Here is a 27,397-nt window from a genome sequence, read left to right as displayed (position 1 = left end):
AATGTACACTTTCTTTTTTCTGTTTTGATATAACTTAGTGTGCCCAAAGACAAAATAGTGGACAAAGGTTAGGGTTAAGGCGCTTTTACTAGTATATTTGTACACTTAGGCCTTCGTCGATACGCTACTTGTTTGGACTTCTTATCTGCGATTGGGAAAAAACTTTGGAAAACACGAAAACATCGCACCGTTTCCCTCACACTTTCGACAGTTTTTGACATAAAACTTTTACGGCGTGGACTTCTGATGCATCTTCACGAGAATCGACTGCGTTTCCCGCGACAAAACGCCGTAGTAAGTAGTTAGTAAAGTCCTATATGTTTGTTAGCTGAGGTGGCGGGGTCCAGCGGTCTCGTGTAGCCCCCAGGTGGCTTTGTTGCGATGGGCAACCGGGGGATGGAGGAGCTCATCCCGCTGGTGAACCGGCTGCAGCGCGCCCTGGGCTCCGTGGGCAGTGCGGGACAGGACTACAGCCTCCTCCTGCCCCAGATAGCCGTGGTGGGGGCGCAGAGTGCGGGCAAGAGCTCGGTCCTGGAAAACTTTGTCGGCAGGTAAGACAATCCAAGTCAGTGACTGGACATACCAACGGCGTGTGCGTGTGTGGGGACATGTTATAGCACGACAAGAAAAAGTTACTCCCCCTGACAGGACGCAACCATGACTGGGTTTTGTTAACCATATGAGCATGATCAACACCCATTGTTTGACATTTATATGGGACAATCGCTGTTCTTTCATGATGATGTAAAATCGAAACTAAATGAAAACAGACGTCCTATCTGTAGCATATTTTTCAAGCCTGTTTGGACTTGTCCCTTTACAGTCTCAGGTGGTGCCTGGAAGTGTCTTTTCGACAATGCCCAGTGCACCACCAACTAATCTCAACAACCTGCTGACAATGAGGCAGTGTGTGTGTGAACTGCACTAAGGTCAAGGTCATTCACTAAAAACTCTCTTCTCTGTGTGGGAAATAGTCATAACAGGATAGTGGTGATGAGTGAACGGAATACAAAGGAATACTGAGAAAATAAGGCACACGTTTCTATTTTTCAGTTTGCTATAGTTGACACAGATGAGCCCATTGAGTCCTGTGTTGAAGATCACAGGGACTGGTGTCTCTGAGAAGGCCTTTTGGCATAAGCTTTTTTTGTATTGACTTTTTAAAATATATTTTTAGCTAACAATGTTATCTGTGTTTATTACCCTTCTAGCCATCTCAAAGAAGAGCAGGATGCACTTGAACAAACTTCCTGTCCTGAGTCTATTTTACATAAAGAAGGAAGTTACTCCTAAGGTTTATTCTACCTGTAAGCTTTTATATATATATCACACTGTTAGGTGCACAGAAAATATGCATTTATATTGTAAGGGGATTTCTGGCTTTTTAAATCTTAATAGGCATCTCTTTTACACTGTCATTAAACTTTTCGGTCGCATTAACCTTTTTTCCAGAGACTTTCTTCCAAGGGGATCAGGAATTGTCACTCGAAGACCACTCGTTTTACAACTACTCCACTCTGAAACAGGTTTGTACTGCGCATGATGAAATCTAACCCTGAGCGTAGCCACCAGATGGCAGTATATTTTCACTCATTGTGTGGCTTGGAGACATGAAATTCTTACATACATTTTCTTATGTACATGGTCCCTGTGAAATACATTAAAGATTATACTAATATGTATGTTTTGTGCAGAGTATGGAGAGTTTCTTCATTGCAGAGGAAAGATATTTACTGACTTTGATGAGATTCGATCGGAGATTGAAGCAGAGACGGACAGAGTCACTGGGACCAAAAAGTGCATTTCTCCTGCCCCCATTCATCTACAAATCCACTCACCTCATGGTACGCAAATGTTGAAACTGAAAACCATTTTGTTGTCTACTTGGAATAACCTGATGTATCATTAGCCCTGATCTGAATGTGTGTTTGCAGTGCTTGATTTAACGCTTGTGGACTTACCGGGCATCACAAAGGTGCCTGTGGGTGACCAGCCCGCAGATATTGAGTACCAAGTACGAGACATGATCATGCAGTACATCTGTAAGGACAACTGTCTCATTCTGGCCGTGACTCCAGCAAACGCAGACCTGGCCAACTCTGATGCACTGAAGCTAGCCAAAGATGTTGACCCTCAAGGTACGGCAAGTTTGATATGAGAGCATATTGGTAAAATGAAGTCTGTTTTTTTTTTTTTTTTGGGGGGGGGGGGGGGGTATGATCACAAAGCACCTCCTGTCTAAGTCATCTTTAGTAGGATTCCAAAGTGTTTCTTTCTACTTTCCCTCAAAGAAAACATATATACAAAAGTGTGGATACATTTTGAAATTTCTTTCTCTATCTCTTTTTTCTTAGGCCAGCGCACAATAGGAGTAATCACTAAGTTAGACCTCATGGATAAAGGAACTGATGCTCGGGAAATCCTAGAGAACAGACTGCTTCCTTTGCGCAGAGGTGGGTCAGAAGTGTTTGTGTACAAATGTTACAGCTTACACTTCCTCTTCCTTAAGTGTTTTGAATCTATGATAGTATTGTTTTGTTTTACTGTACTAAACTTTTACTAAATCGAAATATTTTATGTATTGTGTTGTATTGGGAGCAATGTAGTGCATAGAGTTGGTACAACAGGCAGTTTTGTCCCTTGGTTTTGTTTAAGCTTCGTAAAGTCCTACCAGGTGTTTCTTCACAGCACTAATGCATTAGCCATGGAAACCCATTGACATAACTCAGAGCTGAAGACTTGGGCTGAAACATGAGAGATGTGCCCAGTGCCAACACATACAGTGTGTACATCATAATGCTCAGTTAAATTTGATCCAAACGCAGTTTCTCACATAAACCCGACTAATGCTGTGTGAATCAGATTGTCAAAATGTAACACTGCAGTGGACAGTGAAAGTCTCTTGTTTTGTTGCACGTTGCCTCTTGCTGTGGCCACATGTCTGTATTTCCCGTCTGTTCCTTCCTGTCCAGGTTATATCGGGGTGGTGAACCGCAGTCAAAAGGACATTGATGGGAAAAAGGATGTTAAGGCGGCTCTGCAGGCAGAGAGGAACTTTTTCCGGTCTCATCCTGCCTATGGTCACATGGCTGCTAAAATGGGCACACCATATTTGCAAAAAATGCTTAATCAGGTTTGGCAGATTTGACACAACATAAAACAAAATGCACTGCAGTGTAACATTAATATGGTTTTGTTTTCCACAGCAACTGACAAATCATATCCGTGAACAATTGCCAGCTTTCCGTAGTCATTTACATACTCAGCTTTTGGCCTTGAACAGAGAGGCAGAGGAGTACAGGAAATACGTCCCTGATGACCCCACACGGAGAACCAAGACACTACTACAGTCAGTCTATGGTTATGTACATGTTTGTTTCTATTTTTACATATCGTTAGACATTGTTTACATTTCTACAGGCTTGTTCAACGTTTGTCTGTCGACTTTGAGAAGCTCATTGAGGGTTCAGGTGATAAAGTTGACACAGACTATTTGTCCGGAGGCGCCAAGATTAACAGAATCTTCCACGAACAGTTTCCTCATGAACTGGTCAAGGTATTTATATTTTTGTAATATCATTTTTATTATTAGAACATTGATCTTGGTAATTGACTACTGTTCTGCTCTATTGCAGTTGGAGTCTGATGAGAGGGATCTTCGTCGGGAGATCACATATGCCATCAGAAATATCCACGGGGTCAGGACAGGTCTGTTCACTCCAGACATGGCTTTTGAAGCCATTGTCAAAAAGCAGATCTCCAGACTGAATGAGCCGTGCATGAAGCTTGTTGATATGGTCAGTCAAGAGCTCCTCACCACTGTCTACCAATGTATCAATAAGGTACGGCCTAAAACCGAAAAAAAATGTTATTCTGTCAAATAATTTCCATGATGCTGTATTCATTTTTCTTTCTCAAGCTTGCATCCTTTCCCAAACTGAGAGAGGAGACAGAGAAAATTGTAAATACAGAGATACATGAGCAAGAAATTAAATGCAGAGATCAGGTTATCCATTTTTCTCATTCATATAATCATTATCTTGCGCTATTTGTGTGTCATTTTCATATAATTATATCTTTCCAGATTTTGTTGCTCATTGAAATACAACTTTCTTACATCAACACCAAACATGAAGACTTCGTTGGATTTACTTGGTGGGTAACTGCTGCTATAAACATAACTTCAAGAGTTAAATAAATCAGGTTGTTCTAAAACTATCTCTTTCACTCTCAGTGCCCAACAATTTAGCAACCAAAACAGTAAGAAGATTGCTGCAAATTTAATAGGAAACCAGGTAGGTCTTCTTTTAATACTACCATTGCCTAGACTGTAGCATGCAGTACATCCACAGTTTACTGCTTCGCTACGCTTGCTATTGCAATGATTGTCATATTTTAGCCCCTATTACACATAAGCTTTTGAATAAGATGATATATAGTATTATCTTTTTTTAATTATATATAGTAATAAACATTAGCAATATCCTAGGTAATGAAATGTAAAGCTTAAAAAAAGTTGACTAATGTCCTGTATATGTTGTACCTTAAATATAATCTTTTGCCTCTCCCCAGGGTGTGACCCCTCTCTCCAGTCTAATAGTAGGAGAAAAATCCCTTTAAGCCTACTGCCCTATCTTCCACTTTATGGCACTTCTTCTGGACATATCTTTGCAACACTCAAGCTAAATGGCTGTGGGTTGGCATGTCAATAATCACAGCAAATATGTGCACTGGCTTTTGCAAACTGGTTACTCTGCGTTTTACTAATCATCACTTTTATTCCCCTAACACATTTGTCGTATATTTAACAAATTATCTATTATCTCCGATGCTATTTTATGTATTTCATATGTTCTCGTTTTCATTTCATTTTCAGGATTCCAGGATTTTCTCTTCTTCGCTTGTTTTTGTTTCATCATTTCATAACCACAGTAACCACTTTACTCCTGCCGCACTCTCCTCACTTGCGCACACTTTTTTTTTGCGTTACGCTCATTCTGTAGTCCGTGCCAGTTTTCTTGACCTTCCTAACCTTCCTAACCTCGCCTCCTCCTGCAGGTGATACGCAAGGGTTGGCTGACCATCAACAACATTGGCATCATGAGAGGAGGTCCAAGGGAGTACTGGTTCATCCTCACTGCAGAGAGCCTGTCCTGGTTCAGAGACGATGAGGTAAGGCAGTTACGCTTTCAAATCAATGAAACGCCGAGATTCGCTCGAGTTATTTTAACTTTTATTTACAGAGATATACAGTTAAAGCACAGTATTGGCGTTCATACAAAAAAATACTTAAGGCATTTAGTAATATGAAACATTTTAGATCATTAAAATTCAGTACACATGAAAAATCCATTACGTATACAAATATAACATTTTACACAAATTCCTCTGGCAAAAACCTGTAGGTAAGATCAATTAAAAGCCAATACGGATCTGAATTTACGATCCAGCTACTGCTCCGTACTCGGTGTCAGTGGGGCTGCCATGTGTCTGCCTGTCTGTGCCTGCTGTACAGGAGCAGAAGGTCTGCACAGCAAGTGTAGACAGGCAGACACACCACAACAGTCTTTGTCACAGCTGATGTCATGGGAACCGGTGCGGGGCAGGAAGTCAGCTCGCAGTAGTCCAGCACATGGATTACTGCATACAAATGACAATAGATGTACTGTAGAGAGTCACAGTGCAATTGATGATTAGAGACATTTTCAAGTTTGACTGAAAATACTGATGGATGAGGCTGCGCATATGGAGTAGCGCAGCCTCAGAGTCATTCCCGATGCCTGTTGTCTACTTTACAGTTGTAGTGTACTCTAGCCTTTGTTCTAAACTCATCTCTAAAGCTTCCAAAAACTTGAATTTCTGCCAGCCATGTGTTTTCTCTGCTTTTCCTGACCGCCACCTGGATTTGCAACTGAGCCCCTTATATCCCTATTCACCCCTCACCCCCCTCTCCCTCACATTCGTCCCGCTCTCTACTGCTCCCCCCCCCCCCCCCGTTTTTCTTCCTCTTCTGGGAGTTCAGGCATTTGGAGCGGCTCACTCTGACACAGCTGGAGATGCCCCAAGCCAAACACAGACGCACACACTCAGACGCACGCACACAAAAAAACGCACAGCGGACAAAGTTGTGTATACAGTATGCGATACACACTAGACGCCTGATGTAAACAAACTGGTGTGCAAATAGCGGAGGGAAAATATACGCTCAATCAGGCACATGGTCACTTCTTAGATAAACTCCAAGGCTCCTTGATCACACTGTTCCCAGACACAGCCCCTAGGCATGCCTAATGTACACACGCAGTTACTGAGGTTTCCTTTGGCTGTCTCCTCACTCCTACCAGTCAGATTGCACATATACACACACACACTTAGCACATCTGCGATAAATAATAGACAAAGGGAATCAAGCAAATATCTTCAGACCACATCAAAGCATCAGAGAGAGACTACGCTGCAATGACACACATGTGTTACGCTGCAAAGGCTGTTTTGTTCTGACAGACTTCAATGGTTAGGATGTGCCACAAAGTTATACTAGACGGCCTAAGCAGGAGTTCTGAGGGCCTGCTCACACCCAAACTACATCCAAGCACATTTTTACTATTGTATTGCATCTCTCTTGCCCTATCCATTTCTCTCTCTCTCTCTTTCACTCTCTTCTACCTTTCTGTCTCCCTGCCTCTTTCTGCGGTTGGCAGTCTCCCTGGGACCGTGCACATTCCTGGCTGGAAAATCTGAAGCTTTGTCCAAACACCAGCTTCCAAGATCTGCCCAGAGAAATCCCACATGGCTGTTTCTACACTGCAGACCTACCCCCCCCCCCCCCATTTACCCTCCCCTCTTAACCCCCCCTCCCCCCCTCACCCTAGACTCCTCCATAGACTCGCACATACCCCTCTACTCACCCCCATTGACACCGCTCTCCATCACTGTGTCAACCGCCTTTACTCCTAACGCAAAATGCATCTTTTAGCTTCACGAGACCAGGCCTATCACCACATTTGTCATCGATTCAGACACAAAGCAATACCGAGATGTAGAGTTTAATCTCGCTAACAGAGTGAGCAGACATGCATTCCTTCACTCCTCAGCTGCCAGGGCTCCACCAGCAAGCCCTGAAGAAAAACAGACAGCCTCTGCTTATGCGCTTAATCTACATGCTCAGCTCTGCATGTGTGTGTGTGTGTGTGTGTGACTGCGAGGTATCTAAAATCCATTAGCCCAAGGAAGAGGAGACACCGCTTTAGTCACACAAGCTATGATGAATTATTTGCCTTGACCACCCTGGCACCTTGGGACATGACACAATAGCTGTTTTCCAGATACACACCCAAAATCTTAAACCTCTCTGTATAGGCCAAACGTCTGCTACAAGTTAGTGTGTGGAAAAGTTTGACAGCCTTTTGCGGATTATTATCTATTGAGTAAGTTAGACATACTTCAAGAAATCAACTAGTGTTTGTGAAACCATCTGCGAACAAAGCGCGTCTATAGACATTCAGACACACCTTTACATACTAAACAAAATGTGAGTAATTTTAAGAGTTGACAACATAAGCGTGTGCACATATAGTAATATTAATGCATGCCGAGCGGACAACACAAAACCAAAGGAATGGCCTAGAATACATGCAAGTCTTCACAGCGTCCTCAGCGTTATTGTAGGCACTTGGAGCATTCCCGTGCACAGTCTAACCAATGTGCAGACTACTGTACACCAGCAAGATCCTGAACAGGTAGTCTGAACACTGGGATGACGGAGCAGGACTTCTGATGGCGCTTTAACTTTTCCCCCCCAACTTCGGATGCTCGCTCGGCAGATCTTCTTATCACAGCGGATAGGAAAGTCAAGCAAAGTTTTTTTTTTTTTTTTTTTTTCTTCCTCCGTTATTTTGGTCTATCCTGTCTCAACGCTGTGTGTCACATGGGGGTCTCACATCAGGCGTCCACCGCTGCCCTGGACTTTTCCGGAGATGTCATCTGCAGTTCTTCTTGGGGTCTCGGTTTGCTCTACGGTCCTGGTGTCCAGGCGTAGTATCCAGTCCTGACGTGGCACATTTACGCATTCGGGCTAGGCTAGTGCTCTGGCTGTTCTCTCTGGGAAGGCATAAGGAAATAAGGGGAGTGAGGGAAGGAGAGAGAGAGTTTGGGAGGAACTTAGCCGCCATATATGGGTTGATGGGACCCTTGGGAATCGACTTTGGGAGCGATCTGCAGTTTCTCCTCACTTTCTCCTTCGCGCAGTCCCCCCTGGTCTCCATGTTCTCCGTGCATTCATCCATCCTTGCCTCCAAAAAAAAAACACCACCTTCTACCCTTCGTTATCCCTCCTTGTCTTAAACTACCCCATCTCTACTTTCTATTTCTACATCATCATGGCACCCTATACTCTCTCTCCAGTCTCCGCCCACTTTGGTCCAAAGCGATCCCAGATGTTGCTGTTTGAGCGCCAATCCTGGTTTGTCCTTTTTTTTTTTTTTCTCGGCCTCCGTTACAGGAAGTGGGCCCCTTTGGAAAGAAGGAAGGAGGAATGAAGGGAGAGAGTCGTAGGGTTCAGGGGAGTGCTCAGAGAGGGAAACCTGTGCAACACCTTTTAGCATCCTTAAGCAGCGATGTGTATCTTGAAACGGGGAGGTTCTGTTATTGCGCTGATTCTAATTTGTAATCAATGCTCTTTTACCAATAGGTAAAAACGATTCAAAATTACTCTTTTTAAATACATCTCGGGGTGTTATTACACTATTTGAGATGTGTCATTTTAGTTTCTCAACTAAAAGACGAATCTTGCATTTTAGAACATTTTTGTAGACGTCAAGAACTAGTAGCTACATTTATACATAATAAACCCCATATTTTTTTAGTTTGCGTGGTTATATTCCCTAAAGGACTGCAGCCTTTTCAGTTCACTCATTGCAACCATTCAAATTGCAAATGCGATTATCTCACAGCCCTATTAACCAACTTCTGATGTACCTTATGTCGTAAAAATCACGCACATATAAGAATGAAGGGGGATGGGCCTGACTTGGGCAGAAATGTTGTGTTAGAGCAAGAATCTGAGTAATGACTTTCACATGTGGGCCCGGGCTCCTCTCGTTCCCTCCCTTCAAGCTCCAGCTCTGCCTCCGTACTGTCTGCTTCGACTCACGCTGCGTCCGCGCAACCCCGTCCAACTGCTCTCTGTCATTCACAAGTCTCCATGGTGACGACAGACTGCAGCCCTGGGCCTGCTGTGTCCCGCCAGTTTGCGGGATGTTAATAAGTCAGACTGAAGGGGTTGCACAACATCATCAAGGATCAAAATTTGTGCTCAATGGTTATTTAATTTGATTTGTAGGACGTGCTTTTATATTATTATTGTCATTATTATTCATGTTTAATCAAAACGTACTGCATTTTTGGCGGCAAACAACAGGCAAACAATATGGTGACCTTTAAAGACAAAGTCACGCTTGATATATAATTTTATAAGCTTAACAATTTCATGTATAGTCACAGACTGATGAAAGCGTGGCTGCCAGTCTACACCCCTTTGATCACCACCAGTCATTCACTCAAACAAACACCACATTTATACAATGGGCAAGGTGCGGGATTCAACCGCCTATCTTTATGCCGCTGATGCCCATGTACAACAGTTACTTACTCAGTTACTTACTACAGTTGCATTTAGCACTACCAAGACTGCAGCTGAAGGGGTAGAAAAGCTTCTTTATCTTTATTACAAGCAATAACTCTTCTTCCTGGGGTCCACATACAACAGCAACACAAACATGTAAAATAACAGACTAGTCCCTATGTAAACAAAAGCAGGTTAAGCTGACAAGATCAGTTACAAGTAAAATTTACAATTACATAATTGAAATTGAAAGTGTAGTGTCTTAAATACACACAAACACAATTTAGACAGAAACAAGCATAACTTTGGCAAGTACTTTAAACTTTGTTTTTTTAAGAATAATTTCCTTCATAAGTATGCCCTTTTTTAAACTATTTTTTAAATGTCTCCACTTTAATGATCCATGTTAAATATGGAGGCATATGATTCCACACTGATACAGCTCTCTACAACACTGACTTCTTCAAAGCATTAGTTTTCGGTTAAGGTAGTGAATAATGCATCAGAACTGCTTGTCTTGTATGGTCAGAGTAAGCTGATTGTTAAAGGCTGACAGGTTCTTTAGTCAATGAGAGCTTTTTGATAAACTGAGCCAGTTTACAGGCCATTCTTTGCTGCACTGTTAGCCAGGACCGACTGCTGCGCATCACTTGGACATGTTCGACATGTTCTCTCATGGAGAGAAAAGCCAATCTTGCAGCTCTATTTTGTGTGAGCTGACTTTTGGAAAGATCTTATTTGAAGGTGGATGAGCAGACTAATGGACAATAGTCTAGCTGAGCTAAAACTAATGCTTGCAGGACTTGACCGATTGTATTATTTGTTACTAAATATGTACTTTTTCTAGTAAGAAGTAAGAAGTTCCTCTGCTCATTGATGTCATAAGCTTATTGATATGTGTGATCCAAGAAAGAGTGTCATCTATCCAGACTCCCAAAAGTTTCTTTTACCTGCTCGATATTTACTCCATGCAGAGAGACAGTCAGTTTTGGAAAATGATGGTTTTAGTTTTGGAGGTGTTTGATTTTAACTTATTTTCATCCACCTAGTTCAGGGGTGGCCAACCAGTCAGAGACCAAGAGCCGAAATTTTCAACCTTGATCCTGTGAAGAGCCACAAAGGCACCGACCATTAGCGAGATCCCGGGGCGGGAGTTTATTGTGATTAAATAGAATGTGACCGTTTTATTTAATCACAATAAACTGTAACTTCATGCCTTTTGCTTTCTCTTTTTTTAAATAATTATGTTAGATTGAATGGTTTTACTCCTCACCAAGATTGAAATACATGTATATTAACTGAAATTGTGTGCTGTTCTGCTCTGACTGAGACAGAATTAGATTTAGATTTTTTTTTTTAATTATTATTATTTAATGCTGGGGTGTGTTTGTATGTGGGGCCCTGCCCACTGAGACCCCTTCTCTGATTCGCCCCTGGCCTGTGCGCTCAGTGCCTGCAGCTTCGTACGTCCTGACTGGACTGTGCAGAGAGAACGCACTCTAGGCTGCACAAAGTTCATAACCAGGAGCCTCTGGACGTCTGAGAGTCTGTGTTATGCTGCATTTGTTACAGTTACTGTCACATGTGAAAGAAAAGTCATGACTTTGCGTATTTCCGCGCTACGATGTCGCGCTTCGCATCATACGCTTCGAAAGAGCTCCGCTTTTTTCCATTTCCTAATTTTGATCTTTTTCTGTGAATATGAGGCCAAATTACATCAAATAAAGAGCAGCTGATCAGAAACCTGAAAAGCATAGAAGCTGATCCTAGTGCCACGATCTGCCTGCCTGCACCTTTTTCACGCCGCCTCGAAAAGGAGGGAGATACAGACTCACATTCATGTGTGTAGAGATGGAAACAGGGTCTGTAGGACGATGGTTGGATTTTTGGTCAAAGACTGTTACAGTTTTTGGGAAATATTTACCAATTATTTTGCAAAGAGCCGCATTGTAATAAACATATCCAATCATGCAAAGAGCCGCACTCTGATTGGCCAAGAGCCGCATGCGGCTCGAGAGCCGCGGGTTGGCCACCCCTGACCTAGTTTGACAACATATTCAGCTCCTCTTGAAGAACTGCATTTACTTTACTTTGTTACGTTACCAGCAGATAAATCAATGGTAGTATTGTCAGCGTACATGGCCACAGATGCCTTTTCCAACACTTTTGGCAAATCATTTGTGAATATAGCATATAGAAGTGGTCCCAGACAAACAAGCAATCTTTATAAAGATTATCCCTGGCTTTCGTAAAGGATTTGAAAACTTTACAGCTAAACTGGAGTCCAAATGTCATGTGTAGGGGGTCTGGAAAGGCAAAGAAAAAAGTTTATAATTGTTAAAAGACTCAAGTCACGCAACTATTGTAATAGGAAAATCACTTAGAACAATTAGTCCTCACTTAAATGTGGTTTTACACATGGTTTTAAACACCTGAACGTCACAGTGATGGTGGACGGTTTGGGGTACTTTAGGTTTTGTCTGGTTTGAAAACCCCTGGTCTACAGATGTGATAATCTGCCTTTTGGTTTCACCATTTTCCTATCTGAACCCCATGTACAAGTGTACTATTCCAGACCTCCTGTTCAACCCGGTATTTCGACACTTTGTTCAAGCACTGTAGCTCCCTGCTGGCCATCCGATTTTTAAGACAGATGCTTAAAAATATAGCTCCAGATGTACAACCATTTCAACTTTCATGAGAAAGTTCCTGCAGTGTTTTTAGCTCCTATAAACACCTGTATTGGCTTTCAGTGAGCTCATAATTTACATAGTTTCCCAGTCAACTTTTATTTGTCTGTTTTCTTTTGTTTCCAGGAAAAGGAGAAAAAGTACATGCTGCCTTTGGACAATGTGAAATACAGGGACGTTGAGAAGAGCTTCATGTCGAGTAAATTCAGCTTCGCCCTCTTCAACACGGAGCTAAGGTTTGTGTGACTCAGAAAAAGGAGTGGTGTTGGTCACTTGTGTATTGAGATTACTACTTGCTCACATTCACGTACTCACATACACGCATTTGTTCTTATTTCGACCTTTGCTATTTTAACTGTGCCTCCAGAACAGCAAGATAATCCAGTGGTTTTATATATTAAATTTAATTGTTGCTTGTTAGGGTTGTTAGGTTTTTGGTTAGTTTCTGACTTTAAGAAATGGAAAAAATAATATGAGTTTTGATTACAGGGTAGGCGTAAGCTTTCTTGCCTCAGCCTACTCCCTTTGAACATCCACAGCTGTAAAATGTGAATTTTGTAAATGAAAATTAAGAATGTTACTGCTCAAATTAACTAAACTTAACTATCTACAGTGTAGGGCTGCCTGCAACCAACAATTATTTGGATTATTAACTGAATTTTGGATTAATTGATAGAGCCATAGGAAAGGGCATTTTATTTGACAAGTCACCCAAAGTGCTTCACAACTAGGTACTTTATTCACTCCACACATATGCAGCCCCAGGAACAATGAGGTAGACCGACAGAAATGCCAACAGACCCTCCAACCACAACACCACTCACACAAGCTACAGAGTATTCCCTCACAGTCTCCCATCAAGCTACTAACCAGTAACCCTATTCGCGTATCACGGTGCCTCGATACGATACATGTATCATCATGTACTCCGCAATGATATATTGAGCACAGCCCTACTAACCAGGTCCAACCCAGTTTAGCCTTCGAGGTTGTTGGTAATTAAACTTCTCTCTCGACAAAGGCGATGTTTTAGAGTGCACAATTAATCGCAATAAATAAACAACATGTTTTTAATATTAGGAATTAGCAAATTGCAAAGGCTGCTGCTGTACTTATTTATGTAAATTGTTCTCACTCATCCCCCCCGGAGCAATGTTTAGTATAATTATGAGAAATTGATGAGGAAAAACTTTGCGCCTTCTCAAAGTGTACAAAGAGATTAAGTTTATAGCGGTTAATACACTTGCAGTATTCTGTATAATAAATCATAGATGGAGGAAGTTGTGTCAGGACGGGGCATTTGGCATAAACTATGCAAACTCTATTGTCTGTACAAATCATTGCACACATGAGGCCGGTGATTTACAGCGGTGGCCCCGCGAGCAGACATGCCAAAAGGAAAGAGGATCACTACTTTTACTTTTACTACGTTTACTACTCTGTTGCTGATTAGTTGCCAGATCATTGGTTGGGGCTGAACTTGGTTTGCCGGGTTTACGAGTGTGAAAGTGAGAGAGAGAGAGAGAGAGAGAGAGAAAGAGAGCAATGCAAGAAAACACAAAGTGAGCGAGGGAGAGATTATTAATAAAAGTGGAGTTCACTCTCAGAACAGCATTACCACAAGACCCTTATAATTTAACGCAGTTTGGCAGAGACACAGTGACTTTTCAGGCACGTCTCTTTGTATATGTGAGTATAGTATGCGCTTTGGCCAATATGTGTGCCTTTGTGTATCGACCGCAGCATACCGACGGCAGGCTCATTAAGCAGCTAATCAAAGCCAGAGTGCTTGGATCAGAGATGAGGCTGCTCTTGTTTGGAAAAAATTGCTCGACTCACCACAAAACGGGGGTAGAGGGAGCAGGAGTTGGAGGGGTTGTGAAGAGAAAGAACGCTACAAGAGAGCTAGTATCAGAGCCATTGGCCAGGAATGTGTCAAAAGTCTGTCCCCCCCCCTTTTTTTTTTTTTTTTTTCCTGCGCCCTCTCTATTTCTCTTTCTGTATTTATGTGTGTCCATGCGTGTGTGTGCGGTAGACATTGCAGTGGTTTTGTCCCAGTCTGACAGTAATCAAAAAACCTCAGGAAACTCTTCGAAATCTAAAGCAGTTGGAGTTCAGTGCAGAAATTCCCCCAGTGTGAGTTTGGGGGGATGAAAATCAAACAAAACTCTGGCCAAGAACAGAAAACATCATGAAAAAAGAGACTGAGGGAAAAGAATGATGTGAGTCGTAAATCCAAGTATATGCGTTTAATAGCCGCTCGTGTATATCCGAATAATGGGCTATGATTTCTCTGTAATAGCAGTGGAGTATTGTCATCGTTGGCCAGTCTCTCTCTGTCAGCCACCACACCCTACTTATTAGCTTCACCCGTTGTAGCCAAGCGCACAAACTAAAATAAAACAATTTCTTTTCCGTTTTTACTTATACTGTTATCTCGTGGAAGAGCCCATTTGCGTGATCTTTGAACGCCGTTGCACCTCTCTCTCCCACACATACTTGAGGTTAATTGCTGCGTGTTATGAATGTGAGAAGTGAACAACAAAAGCAGGAATGAAACAACGGAGTGATTAAAGAAAAAATGTTTAACAGATGGGCCCCATCTTGATCCAAAGCCATCGCCTGTTTCTTGGTTTGCGCTGCCTGTTTGGTATCATTGTTTAGAGTGAGAGGGGAAGAACAACTGAACAGCGGGGTTATTAAACATATACAGCCAGTGGTAAAGTTGGGTATGACCAATTACTACATCTGTAAACAAATCACTGCTTCAACTTTAAAGCATACATGTACCTGTAAATCAGTTGCAAGACCGCGCTTGGGAAGCAATTTAGACCTTGTTACTTTATAGTATTGCAATTAGATTTGCGACTTTTTTTTCCTGTTCTCATTGCACATTCTAAACGCATTGCGGGGCATTAAAGGGACTGGATGCAAGTTTGTCATTTTATACTCACCACTGCCACCTCTGGTCATATTTGTAACTGCAGTTTCTATATTAAGCTTGTGGATGACGGCAAATCGGATCAGCCTTTTGAGTGATAGTGCAGGATTTTAGAGGCAGTTGTGGTGAATAGGTCTGGGCTCATGCTATATCTTAGGACATTGCTGTGCATTGTGGAGCATGTAGAGGGAGGAAAATACATAATTTGAACATTTTTAAACTTTTTTAAAATAGGAGAATCACATGCGTTTTTGTGGAGGGATAGCAGGCTTTATGTGTAAGACCCAATGGAGACCAAATGAAGAGTTCATTGTAAAAACAGATAAGTGCCATCGAAAAAACTCGACGTATGGTTGCAAGTTACTCTTTACATAGTAGTGTTTTTCAGTTTTGACTGAGATGTATATGCTTTATCTGCCTATGCAATGAACTTTTCAAATATATTATTGTTTGCAAAGGATAATTGTGATTTGCTAATTGTAAACACATTTCAATTCAATTGTGATTATTTTTGTGCAGCCCTATTTTGAACGCTCTTTACTTCAAAACCATTCAAAGCGCGAGCATCAGTTAAACACCCTATACCTAGTTTTTTTCTAGAAGAAGAGAATTTCAATTTGCTGAGCCATAATAATAATAATAATAATAATAATAATAATAATAATAATAATAATAATAATAATAATAATAATAATAATAATAATAATAATAATAATAATAATAATAATGATAATGGCTTATTTTTTATCGAGCTTTACAAGCCTGTGTTTCTCAAAGCGCTACACTGTAGTGTTTATTTATTCACGCCATACTCAGTGGTGGTAAAATAATACTGTAGCCACAGCTGCCTTTGGGGTAGACTGACGAACGCGAGGCTGCCAATCTGCACCATCGGTCCCGCTGACCACCACTGCTGACTCACACAGGCAAACACACTCTTATTCATCCTGTCTGTGTTTTTAATGGTAGGGGAAACCAGATTACCTGAAGGAAACCTACGCAGACACAGAGAGAACATGCAAACTTCGCACAGAAAGGCCGGCGGGAGAGGGAATCCAGAACCTTTTAGCTGTGAAGCGGCCGGGCACTAAACTAAAAGAGTTGTTATATTCGAAATGTGTTAGGAAAGTTAGGAGTGAGTTTGGGCCACAACTAACAATTAAAATTTTGACTATTTAAACTAACAAAACAACACAAAATCAGATATAAGTTGTGGGTGATGCGTTTATTATTTCGGCGTTACAGTTTTAATAGAGGCTATAGCACTGCTTCAAAGTCCAGTGTTACAGAGCTAGAATGCATTTGTATCTCACACTACTTCTTCCAAAACATTTTCCCTGTTGCCAGATCTGTTTTGTGTTGTGCGATGTATTTCTCCGAGGACGTACAAATGTTATTGCCATTGTTGCAGGAATGTGTATAAGGAGTACAGACACCTCGAGTTGGCGTGTGGCTCTCAGGAGGAGCTGGACAGCTGGAGGACTTCTTTGTTACGAGCTGGAGTTTACCCTGAGAGCACAAACGTGAGCACCCTGACCCGCTGATATAACCCAATTAAACCTTTTTCTGACCTCTCTATGGGGAGCAACACCGGCTTGCACAGTGTCTTCACATATGCACTTATTGACTTTTACTAACCTTATACCCAGGCCACACAAGCTTCTTTTTCTTTCTTTTTTTAACATGCCCCCCTTCTTTCACAGTCCGAGTTATAAAGCTAGTCCCCCACCCCTCGCATCTTGCTCTGTCGTTGGCTCTTCAGCACTGCATTCCGCACACATGATGTCACTACAACATGTGTATATGTGTGCGTATGTGTGTGAGTGCGCAGTCTGTTTCTAATCAGCAGTTCCTTGTCCCTCACCCATTCCCCCACTTTCTTTCGTTTGCCCTCTCCTCCTTGCCTCCCTTGAGTTCCCGCTGCTCTGCTGTGTGTCTGTACTGCACTCCCCTACTCTACTCTTTGTCAGCAGTTGATAAAAAGATATTAAAACCAAAGATGAGTCAATTTACATCACTCATACATTTTTACTATGGATTTATGATAATGGGGTTGTTAGCGGATTGTCTGCCACCTAGCATACAGTTGTTTTTACAATGAATTTAATTGGACCATATTGGATTGGAATATAAGCCCTATGAAATGTAGTGTTTTTTTGTCAAGAAATATCCAGCTGTATTGATTCACCGAACTCTGATTATTTGTCTACCTGGTTGTTCGAGCATTCTTGTTTAATTTGTTGTCTTTGCACATTTACAGGGAAATGGGACCCCAGAAAACTTTACTGACCCCCAGCTGGAGCGCCAGGTGGAAACAATCCGCAACCTCGTGGACTCCTATATGAGCATCATCTACAAATCCATCAGGGACCTCATGCCAAAGACTGTTATGCACCTTATAATAAACAGTGTAAGGCAGAGAGTTTTCTTATCTATTATTAAATATGACTGCAATAAAATGTTAAGCCTTTTTGAGGCCGCATTGCATATAGTGTTGCTGGTTATATGTTGCCACGGCTCAAGGGCAACTAAAGTAAACTGCCATAAAACTGAAAACATAAGCAAACATGCCAGCAATACCAACCATCTTTATGCTCGGCTAGACGCTGTCGTGTTTGTTTGGCTACCAACAGTCTAATGAAATTAAGCAATATCATGGAGACAAGCTGTTGATGTCCCGCTCCCAATACTTTATTTTTATTTTTTGTTTTTTTACGTATTTACAACAGTAAAGGCATCTATAAAAGCAATAGCATCTATGGACAGCACAGTGGTACAGTGGTTTGCACAGCGAGAAGGTCCGGGGATCACACCCGGCTGGAGGAGGCTTTTCTGTGTGGAGTTTGCATGTTCTCCCCGTGTCTGCGTAGGTTTTCTCTGGGTACTCCGGCACAATTGGCCAGAACGAATGTAGTGAGTGGTCGGCGATGGTCGGCACAGACTGGTTGCCTCGCTTTCGTCAGTCTACCCCAAGGGCAGCTGTAGCTACAACAGTGGCTTATCACCACCGAGTATGGATCAAATGAATAATGACTATAGTGTAGCGCTTTGTAACTTGGTAATACAGGATTGTAAAGTGCAATACACATGCAAACCATTATTATTGTTTTTACTATATAAAATGAATATGTTTGTTATAATCCAATTATTGGACGAAATGTCGCGTAGTACTAGCTGGGTTGTTGGAGCTGGCTCCATATTTAAAAATAAAGCAAAAATAAAAATAGTAAAAGGATAAAAAGAGGACGATGTTGCGCATGTTAAGACAAACACTGTCTTAACATGTGTTCAATAATGACTTGAAGAGGGGCAAAAAAGTTTCAATGGAAAGTCAATAGGAGCCAGGAACTTTCGGAGCCAGCCGCCATTTCCTTATGGTGACAGGAAGAAGTCGGCCAAAACAAGTCCTTAATTTTACAGTCTTTTCGTACGACTTTAAATTGATTAACAATACATTTCTACAATCTTCTTATTCACTAACTCTTTCATTATTAAACAGATGCAATACTTTTAAGAAATAAAAGCAACAATAAAGCAACCGGTTGCAATTTATCACTTTAAAGAGTTCAGTCATGTTCCCAAATCTGCAGAAAGGTATCATTTTACAGTGTTCTTGAACATGTTAAAATTGTCACAGCTGTTTGTAATCCCCCTTTCTGCAGGTTAAGGAGTTCATAAGCTCGGAGCTCCTGGCCCAGCTTTATGCTCTGGGAGAATGCTCTGCGCTGATGGATGAGTCACCAGAGCAAGTGCAGCATCGAGAGGAAGTGCTGCAAAAACACACCGCCCTGAAGGAGGCGCTGTCTGTGATCGGGGAGATATCCACTGCTACCTGCACCACCCCCGTGCCCCCACCTGTGGACTCATCCTGGGTTCTTCCGAGCAGGTATTGCATGTGTTGAGCTAAAAGAGTCCCATCTACTGCTGCACAATATGCGAAGAACATTGCAGTCTTGAATATTGCGTTATATTTGACTAAATTCAACACATGATTTTTTATTAATTTAGAAAATGGCAAGCTGCTTGTTATTTTATCAAACTGTGTGAAAACAGACTTAAATTTCCAAATCAAGACCAAAAGATTAAAACTGAACTGCATATTTTTATATTACAACGGATATTTGCTCTAGACTGTTAGTTCAAATTTTGCGTCATCTGATATTACAATAGCTACAATTTGGCTATATATTGTGTAGTTCTTGTCCCATATGCTAAATGTGTGTTTGTTATTTATTCATTTAATGTAGCGCTCAAGACATAAAAGTAGCAAAGCTGTCTCTTCTGAAATCTACGTCATTTATAATATTTAGAGCCTCATCCCTTTGGCTCTGTACAATGTTTTATTCTCTTGTGTTCTTTTTTCTCAGGGATTGTGTTAACTTTTGTCAGGAGTTGCAGAAGCCATACTTTGTTTCATATTTCAAGTAGTTTTGCACTGCTGCTTTAGTTTATCTCATACAGTATCTGTGTCTGTTGTCCCAGCCCAAATCGACATAGAAAAAAAAGTAACCGGAGCAGGTCTGCCTCTCGCACCCAAGCCACCCCAGCCCCTATCCCTCCACCGGCAGCATCCGCGAATGATGATGCCGATTATCACCACAAGAGTCATCAACACCGTGGCCCTCGAAGTGTCCCACGGTATGTAAAAGGACATAATATACGGACTTGGAAAAATGCACACAAATTTATGCAATCCAGTACAGTCAACCATTGCACCGGCATCGAGGGTAGAGTGAGCTGTTATTTGAGATGGGTGGGGGTCTGTTGGAAATGTGTTTCTCATAGACTTGTTCCCATCAGCCTCAGTAGACAGGACTTCTCTCTGCACAGCTTTCGTTTGGAGCCAGAGACAACAGACTGAGCACTCTGTCAAGTTTTCATCTTTCTCTCTTTCACGCACGCACGCACTCACACTCTCCCTCTGCCGTGTCTCCTTCTCCAAGCATCAGTATGTTTTATTGCCTTCCTTCCCCCTTTCTCCCTACACGTTTCTTTCTCTCACTCATTCCCCTCTCCAGGCTTTGGCCCGTGTCTCCCTCTCTCCTTGCCTCATTTCCTTTGTGCTCTCCAATGGTTCTTTAGGTTCTTTCCCAAATACTATTCCCCATTCCTGCACTTTCCATCCAGGTCTAGATTTTCTAACTCACTCCCCTATAGAAACACATCAAACAGATCTTTATGGAGTTGTAATGTTTATGCAAGATTGTGTTTGATTGGCCTGGCTATTTTTGAGTAGTGATCTAAACGTGACTTTTACTCTTGTTTTCTTTGTAGGAGACAACCCCCAGCTGTGCCAAAAGTCAAATAATTGTCTGTTTTGGAATGCCTTTAATATATCCTCTCCTATGATGCACTGGGCGGCTGCTGGAATCGTGACTGAGATACCCATGACAGGGTGATGTCAAATCCAGCTGAAGCACGATGTTGGGCTGTGTCCTGTGGAGCTGTCTGCAAAATTCACCATGCCTCAAATCCGTTTTTTCTATAATACTATCAGCAGCCATACTGTTAATGTTGGAATGTTCTTGTCTGTGTGCAGATAATGTCTTGGGTAAGACTGGAGCCTATTGTGCAATGTAATTTGTACTAGTGTTTTACAGTATAAACATTATATTGGCACTGTGTATGTCAATTAAAATTTTACCAGAAAGGAATCCTTTCTGAAAATGTCAACACTACAAGCTATTTCAAATAAACTGTTGCATTGGTTGTTGTTGATTTTGCCTGTTGAAAGTTTCAGCTGAATTAAGGGCGCGCTCTTCGCGCGGTTGCTAGGTCCATTTTAACTTCTTGTTAAGGTCTGCTCGAGAAATTAAGATTTGGCTATGGATGTTCCGTAGAAAAGTGTCAGCTAATTCAAAGCGCCGGGCACGACTGAACTTTTAGTTTAGAGTCGAGCTCCACCTTGTGAGAGAAAGATAAATGGCGCCACCTCCTGACCAAACACCGACACCAAAATGCGGCTTTACACTTGGTGCCAAGCAACCGAAGAAATACTTACAGGTACGAGCCCTAACGTTACTGTACACTACATACAGTGTACAGATCTTTGTGATAGATTTATGAGAATATACAAGTCTCTTTATTTCACTGGCTGAAGTAGTGATTTTGGTCGTTAAATGGAGTAGGATCTAGTTTCAGGTCAAAGATGAACCTAGCGCAAACGGTAGTAATATTGCTGGGCCAACGTTACGTCTGTGGTCATGAGGTAAGACAGGAATAAAATGAGAGCCCGACTTTAAGGGTTAGCCTACTGTTATGTCTAATAATAATGTTAAACACCATTGAATCATAGGAAACATTTATTTGGACTTCAGAGTTTGAAGTCTGGAGAAATCACATTCTATACCCACAACACCACAAGTAACATTTACATACAGTTGCATCATAATGTTCAACCATAAGTTGATTGATAAACAGGGTTACTTACTGTACAAAATATCATCCAATTAAAAATTCCACTGTGCTTTAGTCTGCAGAATTATAACAGTTTTGGCTAATTCATTGATTACATTACATTGTTAATGTACTATTAGTATTTACCTTCACCTATTCTTTTACATTATTTCCATTCATTTTTAATAATAAGGCTACTTGCGTTGTTGCTCATTTTGGTTAAAAACAAACAAACTTTGGTACAGTTTTATGAAGGTCCCATTAAAGGTTTATCTTATCTTATCTTATCTTAAAAGGAAGTCATTACACTCCATTATTAATGAGCAAATCGCCTTATATCTTCATGGATCTCAGCTTCATCCCATGGGCCAGAAATATTGTCTTTTTGCCTCTGTAGTCTGACCAGCAGCAGGGGGCAGATTAGTGTCACACTAGCTAAGGCCATGGTCAGGAGCACAGCTCCAAAGGGGGACTGTGATCCCAATCCTGCTACCCCTCCTAGACACACTCCAAGACAGACTGCAGTAAAGTGATGAGGAGTCCTCTCCCTCATCTTCTGCAACAAACAGGGCCATAGTGCGAATACCAGCAGAGCACAGCTGAGCATAGCAAAAGTATGCAGAGCTCCAGGCAGCCTTGATGCCAAACACACTGAGGCGAACAGAGCTGCATTGAGAGAGAGGCTGCCAGGCGTAGAAGGCTGAGTGTATGGGAATGACATCAGGTGGGCCAGTAGCATCATAGCAGACATGGCATAGACGGTGTCTGTGCTTACAGACTCCGTCAGTGTCTTCAGGACGGGAGAGAAACCAAAGGTGAAGGACAAGAAAATAGTGGCACTTTGTAAATCCGCCAGATATGTCCGTGGCTTACAGTCTGACTCCTCTTTCATAGTCAAAAGCTGGTGAAGTCCATAACCCAGCAGTGCAGTGAGGAGGCTTGTCCACAAGAGTGTCTGAGGGGGGAGTAAACCCTGTGATAGGAAGTACAAGATCAAGATATTGCCCCATAGTTATAATTGTTTAGTACAAAGATTAGCCCTTTACCTGCTCCATGTAGAGCCATAATGTTATGAAAATGGCAACACAAGACAGCTGTTGTCCCACTATGCCTGACTCTTTCACCACAGTCCAGTAGTGGTACTGATGCAGACCCTCGTTCCTCCGTAACTCCTCCAAGAAGCGCTGATCCACGTAGTTATCAGGGAAAGGCTGAGGCTCCCACAGCACTTTCCTCCAAGGTACAGCTGGATCCGCCTCACTGTCAGGACCCATCCCCCTGAAACAACATGTCATCTTCAATCTGAGTGTAGGAGATTGTTATCAATGTAGGTTTAGATTTCTCTGAGGAGCATCAAGGAAGGATCGCAGTCACAAAAGCTTTCTGCGGCACATTCAGAGCATCTGCCGGTTTATGTCAACCATAGACTGTAAAACCTTTTAAAAGTAATTTATGTAACAATTAAATATATAAATAAATGATATTACAAACATTTGAACACGTCACGAACAATCTTACATCTGTTGTATGTCAGGGTTTCTAACTGTTGCTTGTTATTACAATCCCAACCTTTTGGCACAAAATGACTTACATGTGTTTTCCACAAACCTCTACAACACTAAACATACATTTTAAAATGTGTTTTAACTTACTTGGGACTGGTATTTTCCTTCTCGTCGATGCGGATGCAACAATCACAACATTATCCCGGAAACAAATGTCGCCCTGTGTTGACGTTGTTTTGACCACAGCACCATCTGTCGGTTCATTGTATTACTACATGGTGTGCAGTCAAATTATTTCCCTAGATGTCATTTGTACATTTCTTTTGTGCCTGTGTTAAATCCATTTCTTCTTCATCAGGTGGCAGTATTGAACATAAACTCTCCCTTTACTCATCCCAGGCCACTGATCAGAGGGCAGAAATGGTACGTTTATTTGGATTCTGCTTGTTTGTGGTGTTAAAATATGGTATTATAGTAGTAGTAGTAGTATAGTAGAGTATTAATTGTCCTATTTTTTTCTTTATTGCAGCTTCCCAGTGCATGTAGGACCTTGTGTTGCCAAAGATTATTACAATCGTTGCTCACCATCTTATTGTAGAATAAGGCAGTAAGTATAATGCCAGTATTTATGCAAAAATAAAACTGTACCAAGTGGGGAAAAATATCGTGCTCAACCTTAAGCTCCCCAGGCTTTCGTGATTTGTGCTATAGAGGACCTCCTCCAAGTTCAACTTTACATGAGCATCTGATCATTCATTCTCTTCCAATTCAAAGCAATCCAGGCGCTGAGGCACAGGTGAGTACGTACACTTATTCACAATGGATACTCAGGACAGAAGGACAAAATTTAACAGAGAAAATTCTTAATTTTTAATTTACACAATGTACAATAACCGAACACAACCTGAATAAATATGGGGTCGCTGTGTTTCTTCTTTCTAACCACATGAAAGAAAATAACAGTGTAGCTGATTATTCAGGACGACTTAGTAAAAACCCTGCATATAGCCTCATAAACACTAATAAAAACAAACGGTTATTTATCAAACAGACACACATGATCAATGTATAATTGAAAATCACAACCTTTCCATCATTGATGCACAAACTCATTATCTGTCTTTACAGCAGAAAAAAATGTCCATAACCATGAGACCAGGGAACCAGCCAGGATCCAACGCGATCAAACATGATCCCCAGTAAACTTCAATAAATGCAGTAACTATGAAACCAAGCCATTGTATAATACTTCAATATTTCTTATAAAATATAATGTACAGTTATGAACGGATTTCTAATTAAGGGTGTTATTTCAACCCAACATTGCAAAATGCCATTCTTGACCCACTTTTATAAAAGTACATAAGACAAACATTGTTCAATGGCATTTGAGGCAGTATAGACCTTGTGTTGATCCGTAATACGCAACATTTTTAAATATTAAATCAAGGCAATGAATGGCTTGTGCATATTATATAAAGCTGCACAGTGCACATGTGTAATAGTGGCAATGACCTTCCAGGTGTCCATACGATAGAAATAGCATGTTCATGTTGTCACCAGAGAATATGGCATCTTCACACATTAGGTGCCTGTAACCAGACACCTGTCAGCAGCCATGAGGTTTCACAGCAGCAAAGTCCACTCAAGATATTGCAAAGAAAATCAGACCATTGCCATAACATGATCTTCACAAGATTTTACTTTTCTTTTTTCTTTTCATGTCTCTGGCCTTTTATGTATGAAGACTATGACGTGGCACTGTTGTAATTTCATGCACATTCTTGGCCAAAAGGACAAGTAACTACTTCAAAATTTAACGTTGAAGGCGTCTTTAAAAAAGGGCAGAATTATATAAAATTATGCTCAGTTATTAGTTACCCAGGAATTAATTTACCCTAAAAGTTGTAAATAACATTTTCTGGTACGGTTTAACAATCTATCAAAAAATGTCAAAACTGCCCAAAGGATTGCAGGTTCAGGTTCCTAATGCTTTTCTTCAGTAGGCTGACAAATTATTTGTTTCTGTTTCTGAGTTTTTTCGTTATTGTGTTTTATACCAAGGCCAAAAGTATTTGAGGCAAAGTGTTTCTCTACAAATGCAGTAAAAATGTTATGTGCGGATCTTCCTTTTATCTTCAAACAGTGACCGCACAAGGAACACTTGAATAGCTGATACAATAACCATTACAATGAGATTTGTTACAGACCAAAAGTTCACTCTGTCAAAGTTACTTTCCTGGAGATTTCTGTCACGGGCCTCAAAGGCTTTCAGCACAGTCTGAAGATGAACACTTTTTGACAGCCGTGCCTTCACATTGTTGATTGTGTCCTGAAACAGAGAAGGGGGGGTTAATAAATGATGGCTATTATCCAGTCGCTAGTCTTCTATTGATTATGTGTGTGTAAATACTATGTAACAACAGTGTGGTCTCAGTGTCTTATAATGTGACAATGTGAAAGAACAACATCCTTGCAGCTGGAGATTGCATTTCCTGAAATTGTGACGGCTTACCCTCCCTCTGACCCAAATTACAGCTATTAGTGAAGAAGCAGCCCAGTCGTGAAAACAGGGAAGAGGTGGGGTTTCTTAACAAATAGGAATGACGTTGGATAAGAGTTTTTGGCATATGTTGTAGCGATTGCACTTGAAAATCTGTGAGAAGTGACCTGTGAGTGCATTGTGAGTGTTTAAGATGCAGACATAGAAAAGGATTGAAATTTGACTGGGTGTTCTCTCACCATGATGTCCTCCAACTTCATGTCCAACATATCTGTGCCGTGGACGTACTCCTTCCAGTCTTCTGGGTCCTCGTCTGTTTCCATGTTGTCCAGGATCAGCTCAAAGAAGATTATCTTCTCTGAAACGGCACTGAATGTGTTGTCAAAGCAGAACATGTAGTCTCCATCCTCAGTTTCAACTCTGGAATATAAAGAGACACAAAATTATTGTTTCTTGATGTCAAAACACAGTACAACAGCTTACCAATCGTACTTACGTGTGCACTCCGTCTGATTTCCGGTAATCGTTGTACAATATTTGACCCGTAGGTGAGGCGATGTAAAAATCCACATCCAGACCTGCCCCATCTAATACCTGTGAAGAGTGGGAGAACAAGTTGGTGTAGTTAACCAACCCTGTCTTTTATGCCTTGGATTATTAGTGCTGTGGGGCAATATGTAAGGGCAATATTTTTTTTACTCAGTCAATATCTACTTCTTTATACTAAAAATACTAAAAATAATTTTGAAAGTACAACAATACAGAGACATACAGACACATATAGAGGCATATAGAGACATACAGAGTGATTCCACACTTCCTTTCCTGTAATTAAAAGGGAGCAAAGATGGACATTTCAGAACATAATGAAAACTCAAGATCCACCGAGAGAGCTACAGTGTGTACAGTATATATTTTTTTTTACAGAATCTAGCTGCAAAACACTTCAATTGAGTGAACAAACAAACAAACTGAAGACAGCATGAGACTTATTTACAAACCTGATATTCAATCTCCAGGGACGCATGTTGCTTCATGGTTTGGTAGAAACACTCTTTTCGACCCGGAGGAAGAGTAAAGGTGAAGTCACTGTCCACTGACTGCGAGAAGGCATTCGCCAACACCGTAAACTCCAAAACTAAAGCGAACACAACGACTACTACATGAAAAGCAACGCTTGATACTTCCATAATAACCCCTTATTTCCAAAAGTACAACAATGCCCCTCAAGTAACAAAGAGCTGACTAAAAAGATAAACAGTTCCCGAATATCACCAAAGTTATCCCCTAAAACGCTGGCAGTGAACTATTACTGCGGAGGGCGACACAAGGCCAAGGACCCCGCCTGTATGAAATAAACGACAATTTAGCGAATGAAACTTTTGTCACTCAAATAGTTATCAATGTATTTTTTCGCAGATATTTGTCATATTTTTCATGCATTTCATTAATATTAATATTAATTGTACTATTAAGGTTTTGTACAGGCCCGTAGCAGTGGCCATTTAAATGCATTGTGGGATATGTAGTTTGTGAAAAGCTATGACGCACACACCGTGCACATAAACAGAAAAGGTAAAAGGGGAAACAGGTTTGACCTACTTTTACTTTTAAGAAAGCCATCTCTTAGTGAACATACAAAATGTAAACCATTCACTTAAACACAAACAATAATTCAATGAGTGGGTGTAAAAAACATTTTTCTTTATATGATTGATGCTGGATGAAACAGATGTAATT

General features: G+C 41.2%; 3 protein-coding genes across 3 annotated transcripts; 1 reads left to right on the top strand and 2 right to left on the bottom strand.

The window, feature by feature from the left end:
* The first annotated feature begins 38 nt into the window (after positions 1 to 38).
* dnm3a (dynamin 3a) lies at positions 39 to 20,874 on the top strand. The gene is made up of 20 exons (XM_079575033.1): positions 39 to 551; positions 1,453 to 1,526; positions 1,695 to 1,844; positions 1,935 to 2,138; positions 2,355 to 2,453; positions 2,973 to 3,133; positions 3,207 to 3,349; positions 3,421 to 3,556; positions 3,636 to 3,842; positions 3,920 to 4,006; positions 4,085 to 4,155; positions 4,235 to 4,295; positions 4,573 to 4,599; positions 5,059 to 5,172; positions 12,439 to 12,548; positions 16,665 to 16,776; positions 17,514 to 17,663; positions 18,916 to 19,139; positions 19,736 to 19,891; positions 20,528 to 20,874. Exons 1-20 carry the CDS (start codon positions 382 to 384, stop codon positions 20,559 to 20,561), a joined length of 2,490 nt encoding a protein of 829 aa, XP_079431159.1. The 5' UTR covers positions 39 to 381; the 3' UTR covers positions 20,562 to 20,874.
* Positions 20,875 to 21,944: 1,070 nt separating this feature from the next.
* pigc (phosphatidylinositol glycan anchor biosynthesis, class C) lies at positions 21,945 to 23,368 on the bottom strand. Its single transcript, XM_079575358.1, has 3 exons — positions 23,302 to 23,368; positions 22,696 to 22,927; positions 21,945 to 22,622 (listed from the first exon to the last, which is right to left on the bottom strand). Exons 2-3 carry the CDS (start codon positions 22,921 to 22,923, stop codon positions 21,966 to 21,968), a joined length of 885 nt encoding a protein of 294 aa, XP_079431484.1. The 5' UTR covers positions 22,924 to 22,927; positions 23,302 to 23,368; the 3' UTR covers positions 21,945 to 21,965.
* Positions 23,369 to 24,069: 701 nt separating this feature from the next.
* On the bottom strand, positions 24,070 to 26,953 carry tmed5 (transmembrane p24 trafficking protein 5). Its single transcript, XM_079575334.1, has 4 exons — positions 26,659 to 26,953; positions 26,154 to 26,251; positions 25,897 to 26,077; positions 24,070 to 25,486 (listed from the first exon to the last, which is right to left on the bottom strand). Exons 1-4 carry the CDS (start codon positions 26,845 to 26,847, stop codon positions 25,268 to 25,270), a joined length of 687 nt encoding a protein of 228 aa, XP_079431460.1. The 5' UTR covers positions 26,848 to 26,953; the 3' UTR covers positions 24,070 to 25,267.
* Between the last annotated feature and the right edge of the window lie 444 nt (positions 26,954 to 27,397).

Source organism: Gobius niger (assembly GCF_951799975.1).
Source record: "Gobius niger genome assembly, chromosome: 17".
Taxonomy (NCBI): Eukaryota; Metazoa; Chordata; class Actinopteri; order Gobiiformes; family Gobiidae; genus Gobius; species Gobius niger.
The sequence above is the reverse complement of the archived record's forward strand: the minus strand, read 5'-3'. Positions and strand labels throughout refer to the sequence as shown.

What these genes read in the sequence shown, in the direction of transcription:
- dnm3a (XM_079575033.1), top strand. Translation starts at nt 382, where the DNA reads ATGGGCAACCGGGGGATGGAGGAGCTCATCCCGCTGGTGAACCGGCTG. An exon ending in CTGGAAAACTTTGTCGGCAG is followed by an intron (nt 552 to 1,452) that starts GTAAGACAATCC and finishes CCTTTTTTCCAG; the next exon opens with AGACTTTCTTCCAAGGGGAT. An exon ending in GACTTCGTTGGATTTACTTG is followed by an intron (nt 4,156 to 4,234) that starts GTGGGTAACTGC and finishes TTTCACTCTCAG; the next exon opens with TGCCCAACAATTTAGCAACC.
- pigc (XM_079575358.1), bottom strand. Translation starts at nt 22,923, where the DNA reads ATGGGTCCTGACAGTGAGGCGGATCCAGCTGTACCTTGGAGGAAAGTG. An exon ending in TATGGCTCTACATGGAGCAG is followed by an intron (nt 22,623 to 22,695) that starts GTAAAGGGCTAA and finishes TTCCTATCACAG; the next exon opens with GGTTTACTCCCCCCTCAGAC.
- tmed5 (XM_079575334.1), bottom strand. Translation starts at nt 26,847, where the DNA reads ATGGAAGTATCAAGCGTTGCTTTTCATGTAGTAGTCGTTGTGTTCGCT. An exon ending in AAATCAGACGGAGTGCACAC is followed by an intron (nt 26,078 to 26,153) that starts GTAAGTACGATT and finishes TTTATATTCCAG; the next exon opens with AGTTGAAACTGAGGATGGAG. An exon ending in TGAAGTTGGAGGACATCATG is followed by an intron (nt 25,487 to 25,896) that starts GTGAGAGAACAC and finishes TCTCTGTTTCAG; the next exon opens with GACACAATCAACAATGTGAA.